The sequence below is a fragment of the Cydia amplana genome, chromosome Z (genome assembly GCF_948474715.1).
Source record: "Cydia amplana chromosome Z, ilCydAmpl1.1, whole genome shotgun sequence".
Taxonomy (NCBI): domain Eukaryota; kingdom Metazoa; phylum Arthropoda; class Insecta; order Lepidoptera; family Tortricidae; genus Cydia; species Cydia amplana.
In genome coordinates, this window is record NC_086096.1 from 29,087,067 (window position 1) to 29,102,896 (window position 15,830).

Sequence of the window (15,830 nt, forward strand, 5' to 3'; positions counted from 1 at the left end):
AAATTATTTTCAGGCTTGGGAGCGTCTACTCACGTTTCCTTACAAAGTTTTACATGCAGATAGATCCAACAAATCGTCACTCACCTCTCAGATAAAAAGTAATACGTTTTCTATATCCGACTCGCCTTTCATCTCGCAAGGTCGTGACATCAATACTCGCACTCCTGTGAGTTCACTGGCTTTTAAAGTTAAGTCCATCGAAAATAAACTTTCGGAGGGGGACGTGAGGGGAGCTGCCCGGCTTCTTTTCTCGTGCGACGACTTAGCTACGCACTCTCCCGAGACTTATGCCGCCCTGAGGGAAAAACACCCAGTCCCAGCTGCCACCTCGAGCCTCCCAGATCCCCCCGCCACGGCGCTTGCAGTTGAGACCCTGGGACCTTGGTCATCCGACATGAAGGCATTTATGAAGGCTTTGTCGGCGCGGCTGGTCGATTCCACAGGGGACCGTAGGGCTGGCGCGTACCTCTCTCAGCGTATCGCGCTAGCGGTACAGAGAGGTAACGCCGCCAGTGTAATGGGGTCCATGCCGCAGGCCGAACTGTTGGACGGGGCATTTCTTTTATGATTGGGTCTTTTATAGGTTTTTTGTAATTTAGTATTAGTTTTTAGTTCTAATTTAGTTTTATTTTATAGATAAGTTAGTTTATTTAATTTTTTTTTTTTGAATGTACAATATCTTGTTTGTAAATAAATTATTTTTACTATACCAGAATAAAACCTATTGCATGAATTCTATAGAGATACTCTTGAACAATTTCCAAAAAATATTACTTAGAGATCTAATTCACATCTAATAGGTATCTAACACGATCTATCGTAAATGTGACATTGGTTGCCCGAATTGCGCTGCAAAAGAGAACTAGTTAAAATCTAAACTATAACGTATCTAGAATAGATCTAGTCTTGGAGGATATAATCAAACGGAGACGCCATGTCTGTAATTTTCTGTACAAAACAGTCTGCCGATATTTGCGGGGGAGGGGAACGTCAAATGTATGCGTAACGTAAAAATAGCCATGTCAGATAAACGTCAGTCCATACATTGTGTATGACCGTTGGCCGCCTATTTTCGACAGAGGGGAAAGCCTGTTAATGGCTACTCCGTTTAGTTGTATCCTCCAAAGATCTAGTACGTGTCGTCTCTTGTGAATATCTTGAAGTTCGAATACGGCAGTATGTTGTTGAGCATCACAAGTACGGATGTAGGCAATAAAATAAAAGTATTATGGGAGGCCTATTTCCATCCACGTATGTAGCTCCGGTAATAGATATGTACCTATGCACATATCTGCCTATACACTCACATACAGAGTGGATACGCATCAGTGGGACAATAGCGTAAACCGACTCGCCTTATTACATAGTAAATTTCATGAGGCGTTTTCTTTAAAATTACTTTGGATGCAGTTCATGCGGCATTTTCCTTCAGATTACTTCGGAAATAGGCATCCTTGGCTATCTGAAACAGACGAGCCATGTTCGAGTCCCCAGTCTCCCGGACCATGGAGGACAGCCGGCTGTTGGGGTCGGAGAGCAGGTGGTAGGGGTAGTCGAACTCCGCCACCTCGCCACTGTCCATCACCAGCACGCGGTCCGAGTCCATGATGGTGTTGAGCCGGTGAGCGATCGTCAGCACCGTACATGACGCGAACTTGCTGCGGATCGTTTTCTGTATAAAATTGTCAGTCCTGAAAATAAATGGTAACCAATGTACAAACTTATTTTAAATGTGTTTTGTCTATTTATCATATACTCGCACTTGCTCTTGTTGTAGGTACCTACCTATGTCGTCACTGGTTGCACATTGCTCATTAATTTTCAAGCTACTAGAGTTAGACCAAGACAAGTCTGCAACGATTTTGATAGCACACGCAGGGCAAGTGTTATTTTAAACGTCAAACTTCTATGAAATTATGGCGTTGTTCAGTTATGTCGGGATGGTCAGTGTGTCGTTCATATTATAATGGATTTTTGTGTTCACTGTGGCAACACCTTGTCACAGTTAAGATTTCAAATACCTATTTAAAAAATAAACTGTTGCTCTGTCATACAGCTGACAGAGCCAGTGTGTCAAAAACCTACCACCAGTTCACATCCCTTTTCGTTACTCCCCTCTATTCTCGCACCTTTAATTTAAACCACTACTATACCTTTAGTTAGTACGTTATTAAGATCAGTGTTGTGTACCGGAGGACGCCGAACTCATCCGTGGAGGGGAAAATCTGAGGTCTAAGTTGTGCGACTGCAGGTAACGATTTTACGCTTCCTCTAGCTTGTGACAGAAAGCCTGAATCACCACCAGCGGTCTTCAACGGTGACCACGATTTGGTTCCCACAGTCTCCGGAGCGAAGGTAACTTCGCTTACACATATACACACTTTAGTTTTAATTTCCATATTATTTATCCCGATTTATCCCAACTTTCTTGCTCCATCGGCCCTAAATTTCACTTTCTCTTTCGCCCCTTTCTCGCTAATACAGTCCACCTTTGCTATCGAACAGGTGTATACTTAAATAACACTTGCACTGCGTATATGCTATACTGGGTCAACCAAATCTTGTCAGTATTTTATTAGGAACAAAAAAAACTACCTATATACTCATCAAGTATCAAAGATAGTATGATTCTCTCTATGTTTGAAATCAAACAGACCTTTGACACACTATATAAAAATCGTTGCAGACTTTTCTTGGTCTAACTCTACATATAACTAATGAACTGATTTTTCCAATAAAATATCTCCGTAAATTATACAATAAAACAAAAATGCCCATATTGTATCCTTAGTAGGGACTAATATTATAAATGCGAAAGTAACTCTGTCTATCTGTCTGGTACCACTTCACGCTTACACCGCTGAACCGATTTAGATGAAATTTGGTGTTGAGATATGTAGTTGAAGCCCGAGGAAAGACATAGGATAACTTTTATCTTCACATCATCATCCCGCGCAGACGAAGTCACGGACAGAAACTAGTATATTTATTATAAGATTTTTTCCTGACATTGCTTATTTCTCCACCCCTAATAACCTCGAACCTAATTAACTAGTGGCATAGCTTAAAACTGAATAAATCTATGGCTCCGCTGTTAAGAATCATTTTGAAAGTCTAAATAGACAAAAAAATACATATCTTTTTAGAGGTTCATTTTTACAAGTTAAAAGCTTGTAAAAATACTCTTAGCCAGCTTTTTGCGCTCGCTTAATCGATTAATAATACGAAATTTAAGTGTAAAAAAAAATACAAAAAATTACGTTCCAGCATTACTGGGGATCGAACCATCAGGGACCTGCCTACTTCAAAGCGGCTGTTTGCAAACTGCGCCCATATAGCACTTAGCTAAGCTGACGAAATTTGGCTACTTATTCTCTAGTAAAAACGAAATAACTAAATACCGCCTAAACCAGCGCAAATCACTGTAAACATGTCTCAGAAAAAAAACTCTTAAGATATCGACTATTTGTTTAGGCGCGGGCGCGAGCTATCACGACTCCGCCATTTTGAAAAAATTCAAAAACAGGATACACAAAAAAAAACATTTAATGATAGAATCTGGTCACAAAATTTCACGAGAATCAGTTAAGAATTGCGACCTGTAGAGGAGAACATCCGGACATACAAAAGCAGATTGCCCGGGTCAAACAAAGCGGAGCCCTTCGCTAACGTTCCGGTCAGAGACTTTAAAAGTAGAACTACGCATTATTTATTGATTACAACACTTTACAAGCCCGTTTAATGCATTGTAAATTAGACTTTTACTTACTGAGGGTCTACGTTGGCAGTGGCTTCATCCATAATCAAAATTTTATTCGATCTGAGTACAGCGCGGGCCAGACACATCAATTGCCGTTGCCCTACAGAAAAATTTGATCCACCCTCTGTTACTAGGAAATCCAGAGACGGTATTGCAGATTTCATGTCCACCTAGAAACAATAAAATGTAATGAATGTTTAAAGGCAGCATCTAGTAGCAGTACAATACAATAAAAATACATTGGTATGGTTATACCGTGCTCTCGTACCTGTTCGAGTGCTCTCCAGAGGTCATCGTCACTGTACACATTGAACGGGTCTAGATTATAGCGAATTGTAGCAGAGAATAGGACTGGCTCTTGAGGTATGATAGAAATTTTGGTTCGGAGATCCTAAAAAAAAATTCGTAAATTTAGAGATTCAATATTTGCTACTAAACGCAAGTAACAAATATAAATATGAACTCACACTTAATATTAATCAGTTACCAATTTAGGTATTGTACTTAATTCATAACATATTAATAATATAATATATTAAATAAACATAATGCTATAAAGGTTTAGCATAAGCTAACACAGTTTCATGTAAGTAACTACTGCTTATTTGTCGTAACACAATTAAATAAATTAAGTTAAAGACTTAACAGATTCTTAACTAAGTACTTATGTACGTACATTTTTATTTAATCGTATCTAAATCACATCACACATCAGTCATCACATAAAACGGGAAGAAATAAAACGTACTTGTCGAGCTATCAGCGATGTATCCAGTCCGTCAATTGTGACAGTGCCGTCCAAAAATGCAAATCTGAATAATGCAGAAATTAGGGACGATTTTCCAGCGCCAGTTCTGCCCACTACGCCAACCTGTTCGAAATTATTTGGTAAGAACAGACAAAGAATTTTAAGTTTAAGTTAATTTTAAGTTAAATTTTAAGTTAATTTCCTATCCATTTTGTACTTTAAATTGTCATAGTGAAAATAGTATGAGGGTATGAGGTTTCTAGCGACTTTTAAATTGATTGTCCCTGTGACAAGGTACGAAATGGGTCGGAAATTTAATTCTTTGACTGTACCCTAACCTAAGGTTTGAACGAAAAAAAAAACTGTAAATTTCAATACACCGGTGAATAGAAGATATCACTGCAGAAATTGTTTTTTTCGACATGGCAAGATTTCTTCCTACATCCTCTTAGCTTTCGATACACTTAAAAATACCTCGAAGTTTCGTGCATTTCATAATAAATAACTAATTTAGTACGTTGTCTTTTGAACAGATGCCTCGAAGCATTGCCTCGAAGCGGCAGACCTCTCGGAACAGGAGAAAAATTGTTACCTAATAGAATTTGCGCCCGCATGCCCGTCACATTAATCGTGAAAAATTGGGGTACATATACGGCTAAAGTGAAACAAATTATAAACAAACATAGTACATATATAGATTCGTACAAAAGTTAGGTTAGCTAAAGTAACAAAAATGCGTTAATTCATTTCTAGGCCAAGACGAAAATCATTCAATTTCCTTCGTACAAAAAGTCGCATTTTGTAATAGACGTTGAGCAAAGTAAGACCACCATTCGTCCTGCAGTGCCGTTCTCTTGAGTATTAATGGGCTCAAATCAAGAGTGTTTTAAAAGGGAAGGATAAAACAGCCAAAAAACATTCACAAATCTAGCAGGTGTTGGAATGGTGCACGCAAATATGAAAAACAGCTCCGTAAAAAGCTGCCACTGAATGCGCTAGGAAGAAGCTGCCTATCACTCCTACAGAAAATATAACAATAAAAAACGGATAATTATTTAAATTAAAGTAGCTTTATATTTTAGTAATCCTAATATCCAAATATCCTTATAAATTGCATCAGATTTTTTCATTTGAAGTATACAGTTTTTTTTGCGGTACACCCCTTATACTAGTGTTAACAACAACACTAAACTGGCCATTTTCTCGTATTAACCCTCAGTTTATAAATGTTGTAAAGGTTAGCTTAGCTAAGGTTATATTTAGGTTAGCTATAACACGAATATACCATAAAACGAATAATGAAGGCTGCAGCGAATGCTAGATTTCCTTATGCGGCCATTTTTTATACTCTGTATATCTAGTGCACTAATATGTTACAGTATTAGGTATACAATAAAATTTATTAGAAAGATACATTACAAGCACATGTTTATTTACATAAACGATGTCGAAAGAAAGTACACTCGTCTATTCGTTCCATGCCGTAGTAGTTACCAATAATTGTTTATGTTAGACAAACATACCGTTCTTCTTGTCTTCAGATTATCCTAATGGTATGTCATTATGTATTTACGTAGGTCAACAACGTTTTAAAAGTTTGTACATACCTTCCAGCCACTGTCGACTGTAATATTTAAGTTCTTTAGTATCGGGGCTTCGTCGGGCGAATAACGCATGTTCACGTTTTGGAACACGATCCTGCCCTGTGATGGCCACATGTGGGGAGTGGGCACCTCTGTAAAACCAAACAAATTAAGTGTTAGTTGGTAAAAGGTACCTACATAATTAATACATACTTAAGTAAGACTCTATTAATTTTAATTCTGTTTAAGTACCTACTACCTTAATAAATGGCTATAAGGTCGTGTATATATATTATTGGCACTTTGTTCATATCGATATTTTCAGACATGACTGTACTATTAAATCTTTCTCAGATAGAAACCGTAAAGCTTGACAACAGAAATGTTTTTTTTTTATTCTTAGGGATGATATTTTTCTCAGTGTACCTAGTCTGTTGCAGAATGTACACTTACGTCCTTCAAATAGGTTTGTCTCGGTGTCAATCCGGCTGTACTCCAGCACGCGCTCCACGCTGGTGAGCTGCGCGAGGAACTCCACCAACATCCGCGCGCCGTGCTGCAGCATCATGGTCAGCGTCAGGCTCTGTGTCACCGCCAGCCCCACGCTGCCGATCGCCATCACTCCGCCTACAACGTTCCTACCTTTAGTATTACTTAAACGACCGACATTTAGAGTTTATAATTGGGCTCAATATGTTATCCGATACGATATCGCTATAGAAGCCGAAACACACCTGAAAATCCTGACACTTTGTGTGCTCCTAATGTAATAGTTTGACCACTATGTTAATAGTTTGACAAAATATGAACAGTGAACATAGTTGCCGGTATTTTAAGGTCGGCAATATTTAACTGTTGTGAAAGGCACATGTAACTTTAATGCGATAACGTAACCGATACTTACCAAAGTCAACGTATAAGAAGACAAATATTATAGTTGCCAAATAAATACAGCATAGGGAATCCAAATAAAAGCCGAAAGTTGCACCCCCTCCTAAGAATCCATTCCAAGCAGCCGTATGCAAGTTCTGAAATTATTATTCAGTATAAGGTACTTACTTACTAAATAACTATATGTTTTTGAGTTTACTATAAATGATTACACGGATTAACCGTGCGAAGCAGAGTTATTAAGCGAAATATTCCTAATATTTGTACATTTCATTTCAATTCACAATCACAAAGTGAAAAATATTACTTATTACAAAATAAAAACCGGTCCCGACTGATCATTAAATGTTACGATTTGCAGTTAAGAGGAGGGATTTAAATAAAAGATACTCGGAAACAACTGTACCTAATACTGGGGAAGGTGGGGGCCTGGTTTACGTAATTAATTTATAAAAGACTGAAATGTAAATACGAAGTGAAACCCACACGAAAACCGTAATTTTTTGGTGTTTCTTCTTTGTTATGCGTCGCTGAGCGGGCTCATACGCATGAACTGCAGGTAATAAGTACATTTATCTTACTTGCCTATACAACAACTTATATTAAAATTAAATTGCAATAAACATCAAGGTAGACACAATACCTTTTGTTCTTTTTACTGTATGTATATATATTATAGCCATTTATAGCGGTTAAATTTAACCTACACTCCTCAAACTTGGTGTAGGTAGATAAATATACTGCGTAATAACCAACAAAAAAACCGGTCAAGCGTGAATCGGTCTAAGGGACACAAATTAAAACATTCTATAGAATTGTGTGTTGGCTCTGAATCCTTAAATCCTTTTTCTACTCCAGCACTTAAATGTGTCAATTAAATGACTGACAGTGATATCTAAAGCAATGTCATTTGAATGATTTGTCTATAGGCTCATAAGATGACTGCTAGCAGTCATCTTATGAGTATAATACAACTGCTTTATTTTTTTTAAAGATACAAGTTCCGATCATCTTGATTGAAAGAGGTATGTTTTCATTTACAATAATAACTCTTTTTTTTTTAAATAATAACTCTTTTTTTTTTAATAATAACTCTTTTTTTTTGCTGCAGCTGTCATAGAAAAAGTAATGTATGCAACAGCTCATAATTGGTTCTTAAAATTCTCGGGTCTTTTTTTACAAAACTCGACTACGTCTCGTTTTGTAACTTCGACCCTTGAATTTTAAGAACCCTTATTATATCACTGTTGCATAAACTACTATAGGACGCGAATACAACTAGCACTAGCGGTTTATTATTTGTTATGTTCAAGATCGACAAAATAAAAGACTGGCGCCCTGACAAATGTGCTAGCCCTGCTAAAAGCTATAGGTAAGTCTAATTGGTGCAAGTGCGCGCGTAGCACAATTATCCTCTACGATTTAGTTGGGTACTTTATTTTATAATAACAGAGGCACTCAGCGCAAACCGTTCGCATGGCAGCATATTGACGAACCACAAAAAGCAAGATGATGATCTCATACATACCGTTGAATAACGGAAATGATTCCTTGCGACTCGATACTTGTTACGGCTGTAAACTGTCAACAGTAAACATAGTTACGGATGCTTAGATGTAACTCAACAAATAGTAAAAACATGTTCCCAACATCCGAAAGAAACCTTGACACACGGTATCTATCAATTGCCTAGCTTTATGGGTAAAAATAATGGAAGAAGGAACGAGTCTTCAATGATTAGAAGTTGCAATTCTGAGTACAAAAGTGGGTTGATGCAGGAGTTAGAATCACGGCGGACGGCCACGCAGTTTTGCTCTTAAATTTTGCAATTTTATTTAGCTCCATACAAAGGTTACTGCTGACTGCACAAGAATGTTCGATTTTAAACTACTGGCTTTGCAACATAGTCAGCAACAGGATATGCTGGGCACATATTCAGCTCTGCGGGGCTAGCACAAGGGACATCATTGCATGAAGCGCGCGCAAACATTAAAGTACGATATTGTAATCATCAAAAATAAAAATTACGTCACAGTAAAAACCTGTAGACATGTAGTAAAATACCTACGCGGTTACCCTTGTAAGTAGTTAAAAACAAAACTGTTTTAAACGCCTCGTTAAAACGCTTTATAACTTTAAAAGTTACAATTGGTCTTCCGAAATCAGTTGGGTTATTAATACATACTGAAAACAAATTTACTCCCCATACAAAACGGAGAACGTTCTCGAGAACGGCACAGCTTACATACATATAGTCACAAACAACGTCAATTACAATAATAATGGTGTACATTGATGTTATAATTAATTTGTATGAAAACTAGGAAGTCTAAAGACTTCATAAATTTTAAAAACTTGCTAAAAAAGTTTTATCGTTCGAGGAGAACAATATTTGATTAAATTGTTTGCTCGTGTTATAAAAGGGCCCACCTGGTATGTATGTATATGCATGTACTTAAATATTAAAGTAGATTCCTATATTTATTTAACATTTAAATAATTGAACAGTTACCTGATGCCGATCAAAGTCTTCAATTAGTTTATTCTGGGCTCCACAAGATCTTATAGTTGAAATGCCATTAAGAGAAGACGTCACCAAGCCGAATACGGGACTCTTTGCTGCAAACAAATGAAAAAAAAAACTTAGACCTGGAACTTTTTCGGGCAGATATCAACTGCTTGCTACAAATGAAACATCGATAAATCTGTTAAATATTGACATGCGTTTTAAATTCATAGATAAAAAAAAATAAAACAAAATAGGATGCTGTTTAGCAATAATATGGTAAGGTACAATAATAATTATACAATCAATATTGATACAATCAAAAATTTTGGGGAAAAGTTGCTTTTAGCGTTTCTTTGTACGTAAATGTTGTACACCCAAAACCACTTTATACTTATGCGCCGTTAGCAGAAAGTACTTAGAAATGCGCATTTCTAAAGGGGCTAAAGAGCGCTGGTTCCAGCTCGCTAACAATCATAGTTTTCGAGAAATTTACATTGACACAACTCCCCTATGCCACAACACTCCGTGGTCTCCCCTACGGCTTAATAATACTTACTTGTGCCTTCTAGACGCTTAATGCTCTGAGCAGCGTTTAAGTAGATTTTAACGAAGATCGCGAATATGGCAACGAGCACCGCAGACGGTATAAGAGTCCAGTAGAGCGCTATGGCGTTAAGAGTCAAGATGGCGCCAAGCGTGCTGTAGATCTGGAACACGTCGAGGAGCGTGCGCGGCAGGATCTCATCCACCGCGCCGATATCCTTGGTGAAGCGATTCAGGATACGCCCTGCAAAAAGCACCAAAGTAATACTCGTAGCTTAGCAGTCTTTCCTTCACATCGCAAATTTAAGGGAACCTCATTTTTACCCGGCACCTTTACAGGCGGGGTTCAGTACTTGAGACTCAAATAAGTAAATCGGGATATCTATTCCCAGGGCGATAACTTTGATTGTATTGTCCACAGAAGTGACCTTTTTTATAAGGTGGTCGGACTTGCTCGCGTCTTTTCTGTAGACATGTACCTTTACTGGCGGGATACATTTCTTCGGTACTGTACTTGAGACTCAAATAAGAAAAACGGGATACCTATGTACCAGAGTCGTTAACTTTGACTGTATTGTCCACAGAAGTGATCTTTTTCAAAAATGTGTTTGACCCAGCACCATTCCTCTCCTGTCTCATAGCTACATTTGGTATATTGACGTTTTGAATTAACGTCAATAGGTATATATTTACTGTTTAGCCAATTGAAGATAAAATGGTGAAATCAGGGATCGGTTACCGGTATTTTTTGTATGGGAACGAAAACGGTATTATTTCGTTCTTTGCCATTCCGTTATTCCATTTCTAATTGGGCAATCTAATAATACGAAGTCGTAAACTAAAAACACAACTGAGTCCTAGATTTCGAGTATAAAATTCGAAAATTATGGTTATTTCGAATGGTTTTGCAAAAACCGGTTCCGATCCCTGGGTAAAGTACTTAAAATGTGGCTTACCTGAAGAGCTAGTGTCAAAGAAGCGCATGATGCCCCTCAACATGACTGAAAACATTTTGTTGTGCAGTTTTCGGGAGGAAGCGATGCAGAGTTGCACGAAGGGCAGCACGCGCACGTTGACGAGCAGAATGAGCACGGCGACGATGCTGCCGTGCACGATCAGGTACTGCCGCGTCGTGAAGCGACCCACCTGCTCATCCAGCCCGCCATCTGTACGATCAAACATTTACCAAACTTAATGTTACGTCTCTACCTGGTCCACTAGCAAAAACGTCGAACAAGTATAAATATTTATATGTATATAGTATTTATTGAACATTTTGAGAAACTCATTGCATATTCCATGAGCTCAGAACTTAGGTGCTGCTGGAACTGTAACCCACATTCTATGGCTATTATAGGATGTCATTCACCCCTCAATGCTTATTATATTGAAAAATGTTTGACTTAATCTGCGGAGAGGATAAAATAAAATAAATAAAGAGAAAATTAACCACCATACAACGTCGCGTGCCTTGTCAATCGTCATTGTTGTAGATTAAGAATAAGAATATTATGTTCGTAGTTTCTAGATTTATATTAAAACTATGATATGAACGTGAAATTGATCTGCTTGGTATTGCTGTCACAGATATGTACAAATAAAACTAATTACAATTAGTAGCTGGACATACTTATAAAATAATTGTTTTGTTGGTGATATGAAGGGAACCCAATCTACTGTTTTTGGACGCAACTTCCTTTTTTTAAAGTAATTTATTTACCGGTATCAGATCCTGCTTCCGCTTCATGTCTTGCCATTTCATTTGTCCTGTAAAGATTACAAGATAACTGAATTTTACTTTTTATTTATATACAACTACAAAAGTCTAGTAGGTACCTAACGAATTGCTATAAAATCGAATGTTGTATAATTGTAGCATGTACGAGTAAGTTAACACTCGACTCCGCTCACTTTTAATATTACAAACTCACCAATTGCTGACCCAATAGTCGGCCGAGCCCGCGGCCGCGGTGGCAGCCAGCACCACGCCCACAGTGAATAGGACGTAGCACACGCTGTTGCCGGACAGGAAGTAAGCGGCGATCACCTCCAGCCGCAAGCTGCCTGACTGCCGCTCCTCGGCCACGGCTACCTGAGCCTTGAACTCTGGTTGCTCCTCGGCTTCGCTCACTTTAGATATACGCCTCTTAATCACGTTTGCTTTGTCCTCACTTTTCTAAAAAAAAATAACAATTCCTTGCCGCAGTATTTCCTAAGTAGTTAGGTTATTTATCTTCAATTCATTTAATATCGGATTCTCAAATTGCCTTACCAAATGAAGTTACAAAAGCTTTAAGGATAAGTATGTCGATGTCAAACTTACTGCGCTGAGACTGACAGAGTCTTTGTCTTTTTCTTTCTCTTCCGATAAAAATCTTGTCAAGTCTCTACCACTCTTCATTAATTCTTGGTATGTTCCCATATTTTCGATTTTGCCCTGAAATGAGGAAATTTTGTAAAGTATTGATTCAAAATTGCAAATGCTCTTAGTATTTTATTCACCCCGACTTTACTAGTTATACATTAACAAAGTAGTTATTGTATAAATAAATTATGTTATCTTATGTTTGTAGGTTTGTTTTCCACTATCATGGTGGTAAGTATAACAAGAATTAGTCGGGTATGTACATATACTCGTAGTAGTGTTGTATCCCACCTCGTTGAGGATGATGATGTAGTCGGCGGCCTTGAGGAAGTGTATCTGGTGCGTGACGAGCACGCGCGTGCGCCCGCGCAGGTAGCCGTTGATGCAGCCCTCGAACAGCTGCCGACCCACGTTGGCGTCCACCGCCGACAGCGGGTCATCCAGCAGGTAGATGTCCGCCTTCAAAACAAAAATAGATTGCACTCAAGTAGTGATCATTTTGAAATTCTATGGAGCCTGCCTGATCTGATAGGCTGAGTTCAAAAATTTTTGACATCCAAAAAAGTCAAATACATAGCTATGTCACTTATGTCAGGTCAACATACCTACAACATCAAATTATGTAATAGTAGTTTGTATTACAAGGGATCAAGGGGTCGTGTGACACATACGGCTTTTCACATAAACTATGAGGAAAATAAAAAAATCTTAGTGTTGACACAATCTGTTGCTTAAACAGATTATTAAAGCTAAAAAATAATGTGCAAAAAAATGGAAAAATAGTGTGCTAGAACAGAAAAGTGTTCCCTCCTAGCAGGGAGGAAAAGTGCCACTTTGATCCCTCCTAGCAGGGAAGAAAAAGCTCTTTTCCGAATAGGTGGTGTGAAAAAATATTTTCCATAATGTCAATATCTATTTAGAGAGATAAATGGGGACTATTTACGTTTGTATGGAGAAACGGCCGTCACCTTTGCTCTTAAGTTTTGTTGATTTTTTCGAAGGCGTAAATTACTTACATTATTATAAATCGTAACCACTTGACGAGCTCCGTGTACCATAATTTAGCTGAGCGTTTAGTGAAACATTAAATCCACTTTGCAGTGTGCGATAAAATACCTAATGCGATTTATATAATTCAATTTTAGGTGAGGCTAGCTTAAGGTTTAGTGACTAAAGTGCACGCATACGTGTTTGGAGACACATAGTTTGCCTAGATATAATATGATGCTATTCACTAAAAATGTAACCTCAATCCCTTATTACATCTCTGAGGGCCTACCGCGAACATTTAAGTGCGCAAATTTCGAGCCACTTTCTCTTTTACTCTCATTAAGGCTTAATTAGAGTGACAGAGGTAGTTGCTCGAAATGTACGAACTTCGATTTTCGCGGTTATAGCCTAGCCTTACCTCACGATAGACAGCACGGGCCAGATTGATGCGCGCGCGCTGACCGCCCGACAGCGAAACGCCGCGCTCGCCCACCAACGTCTGGTCGCTGAACGGAAACTGCTTGAAGTCCTTCTCGAGCGCACACACCTTGCATACCTGTATCATGTAATATAATTTCAGAGATGTACAAAATAGTTTTAAAAAAGCATTTAAATACAAAATGCAAAATACTTTTCAGATTTACTATTTCAAATGCAAAATACCAAATAGTTTTGCGTTTTGTATTTCAAATGCTAAATGCAAAATATGTATTTTCAAAATACTTTTTCAAAATAAAATACCTTTTGAGCAAATCTCAGATATTTTTATTTATTTTAGGTATTTATCATGAGAAATAGAGACACAATGCCGAGCCGAACAAAAACGTCTAATATCATGGCAGGGCACCTTATGCATGACATTTTGGTCATATTTATCAGTACGCGTATCAATAAATTCTGTTATGGTATTAATAATAGTCCGTCGGTTCCTGTCTCTGCGGCCCTGACCACCGGCAGCTTGGGCCCTGCCCCGCTGCTGGCGGCACCCTAGGTTAGGTTTTTTATAATGTGTTTATAATATTTTTTTATATTATTTTTGTAAGTGTTTTTATATTTTAATTTTATATACATATTGTAAAAAACCAACCTAAGAAGATAAATAAATAAAGGAAATAATACTCACTTAAAATAATGTAAAAAACTAGACTAACGAAAAGAGAGACATGGCTCCATTTTGTGACTTGTGTGGCCATTTATTTCGGTTGATTGTGCATCTAGTTCTTATTTTATTATTATTACACTTTTCTTTTATTAATAACAACTGGACTGGTATTGTTAAAAAGTGAAAAAAACATCAGTTTTTATTTATTACGCTTTTTAACAATACCAGGGGGCCGATTTTTGAATTTCGATCGCTCGATTTCGTCACTCGAAAATCGGTGGAAAACGGCGAGATGCTGATTTTTGAAATACGAACGATATAAATTGTGAATTTAGTGGTATTGACCACTAGTTTTTGATTCTATTAGTAGAATTTACATGCCTAGTAGTGGAGATATTACTGAACGAAATACACGAAATCGAGCGGTCGAATTTCAAAAATCGGCCTCCTGGCGCTGGCGCCAGGCGCTAGCAGGCGCCTCTATCGGTCAAATTCGGCAATACAAGCGTCATTCGTTCATTTCATTTTGTTTGACTGGTAATGTTGGCTAAACTTAATCACAAAGTATTTTGCATTTTGAAATGAATATTAAAAATGCAAAATACGTCTCGAAAAGTATTTCAAATAAAATACAAAATGGTTTTTACTAAAAGGCATTTAAATGCAAAATACAAAATAGGTATTTTGCATTTTGTATTTGCATTTTAAATAGAAGTATTTCAAATAAATCGCATCTGTGTATAATTTGACGACTGGTCTGGCCTAGTGGGTAGTGACCCTGCCTGTTAAGCCGCGGTCCTGGGTTCGAATCCTAGTATGGGCATTTATTTGTGTAATTAATACAGATATTTGTTCCCGAGTCTTGGGTGTTTTCTATGTATTTATGTATTTGTATATTATATATATCGTTGTCTGAGTACCCACAACACAAGCCTTCTTGGGCTTACTGTGGGACTTAGTCAATTTGTGTAAGAATGTCCTTTAATATTTATTATTATATTATTTATTTATGTATTTATATTATTTATTTATTTATATATATGTAATTGTACCTACATTAAACAATAGATCTCATGTACCATACATAGTACAGGAGGGCCTTCCCTGGATGCCCCGGTGACCGGTTCTCGCTAACTTCTGACGCAGCTCAATAGCTGAGAACCTTAGATATAAACTTGTGACATACTTTATATATTTTCTATTTATTTGTGATTTATTACGCCATTCAATTAAATAAATCGATTTTAACTTGGCCTGAGCAATTGAGCATTCGCAAAACTTTACACTTTTACAGCTACCACTAGTTTGACACTGACATAAACACTACCATGACTGTAAC

At 37.6% G+C, this 15,830-nt stretch overlaps 1 protein-coding gene across 1 annotated transcript in view; it reads right to left on the minus strand.

Annotated features, from left to right (window-relative positions):
• Nucleotides 1-1,352: 1,352 nt before the first annotated feature.
• The window catches only part of LOC134661488 (ATP-binding cassette subfamily C member 4-like), a 42,515-nt gene continuing 28,037 nt past the window's right edge, over nt 1,353-15,830 (minus strand). The window contains exons 11-25 of the mRNA XM_063517597.1: nt 13,808-13,945; nt 12,691-12,858; nt 12,358-12,471; nt 11,966-12,210; nt 11,755-11,801; nt 10,991-11,200; nt 10,048-10,278; nt 9,495-9,601; nt 6,996-7,119; nt 6,545-6,718; nt 6,116-6,243; nt 4,509-4,631; nt 4,029-4,151; nt 3,770-3,930; nt 1,353-1,691 (exon numbers count right to left, since the gene is read on the minus strand). Of these exons, the coding sequence (XP_063373667.1) occupies nt 1,412-1,691; nt 3,770-3,930; nt 4,029-4,151; nt 4,509-4,631; nt 6,116-6,243; nt 6,545-6,718; nt 6,996-7,119; nt 9,495-9,601; nt 10,048-10,278; nt 10,991-11,200; nt 11,755-11,801; nt 11,966-12,210; nt 12,358-12,471; nt 12,691-12,858; nt 13,808-13,945 (2,373 nt within the window). The 3' untranslated portion in view covers nt 1,353-1,411. The remainder of the gene's footprint in view (nt 1,692-3,769; nt 3,931-4,028; nt 4,152-4,508; nt 4,632-6,115; nt 6,244-6,544; nt 6,719-6,995; nt 7,120-9,494; nt 9,602-10,047; nt 10,279-10,990; nt 11,201-11,754; nt 11,802-11,965; nt 12,211-12,357; nt 12,472-12,690; nt 12,859-13,807; nt 13,946-15,830) is intronic.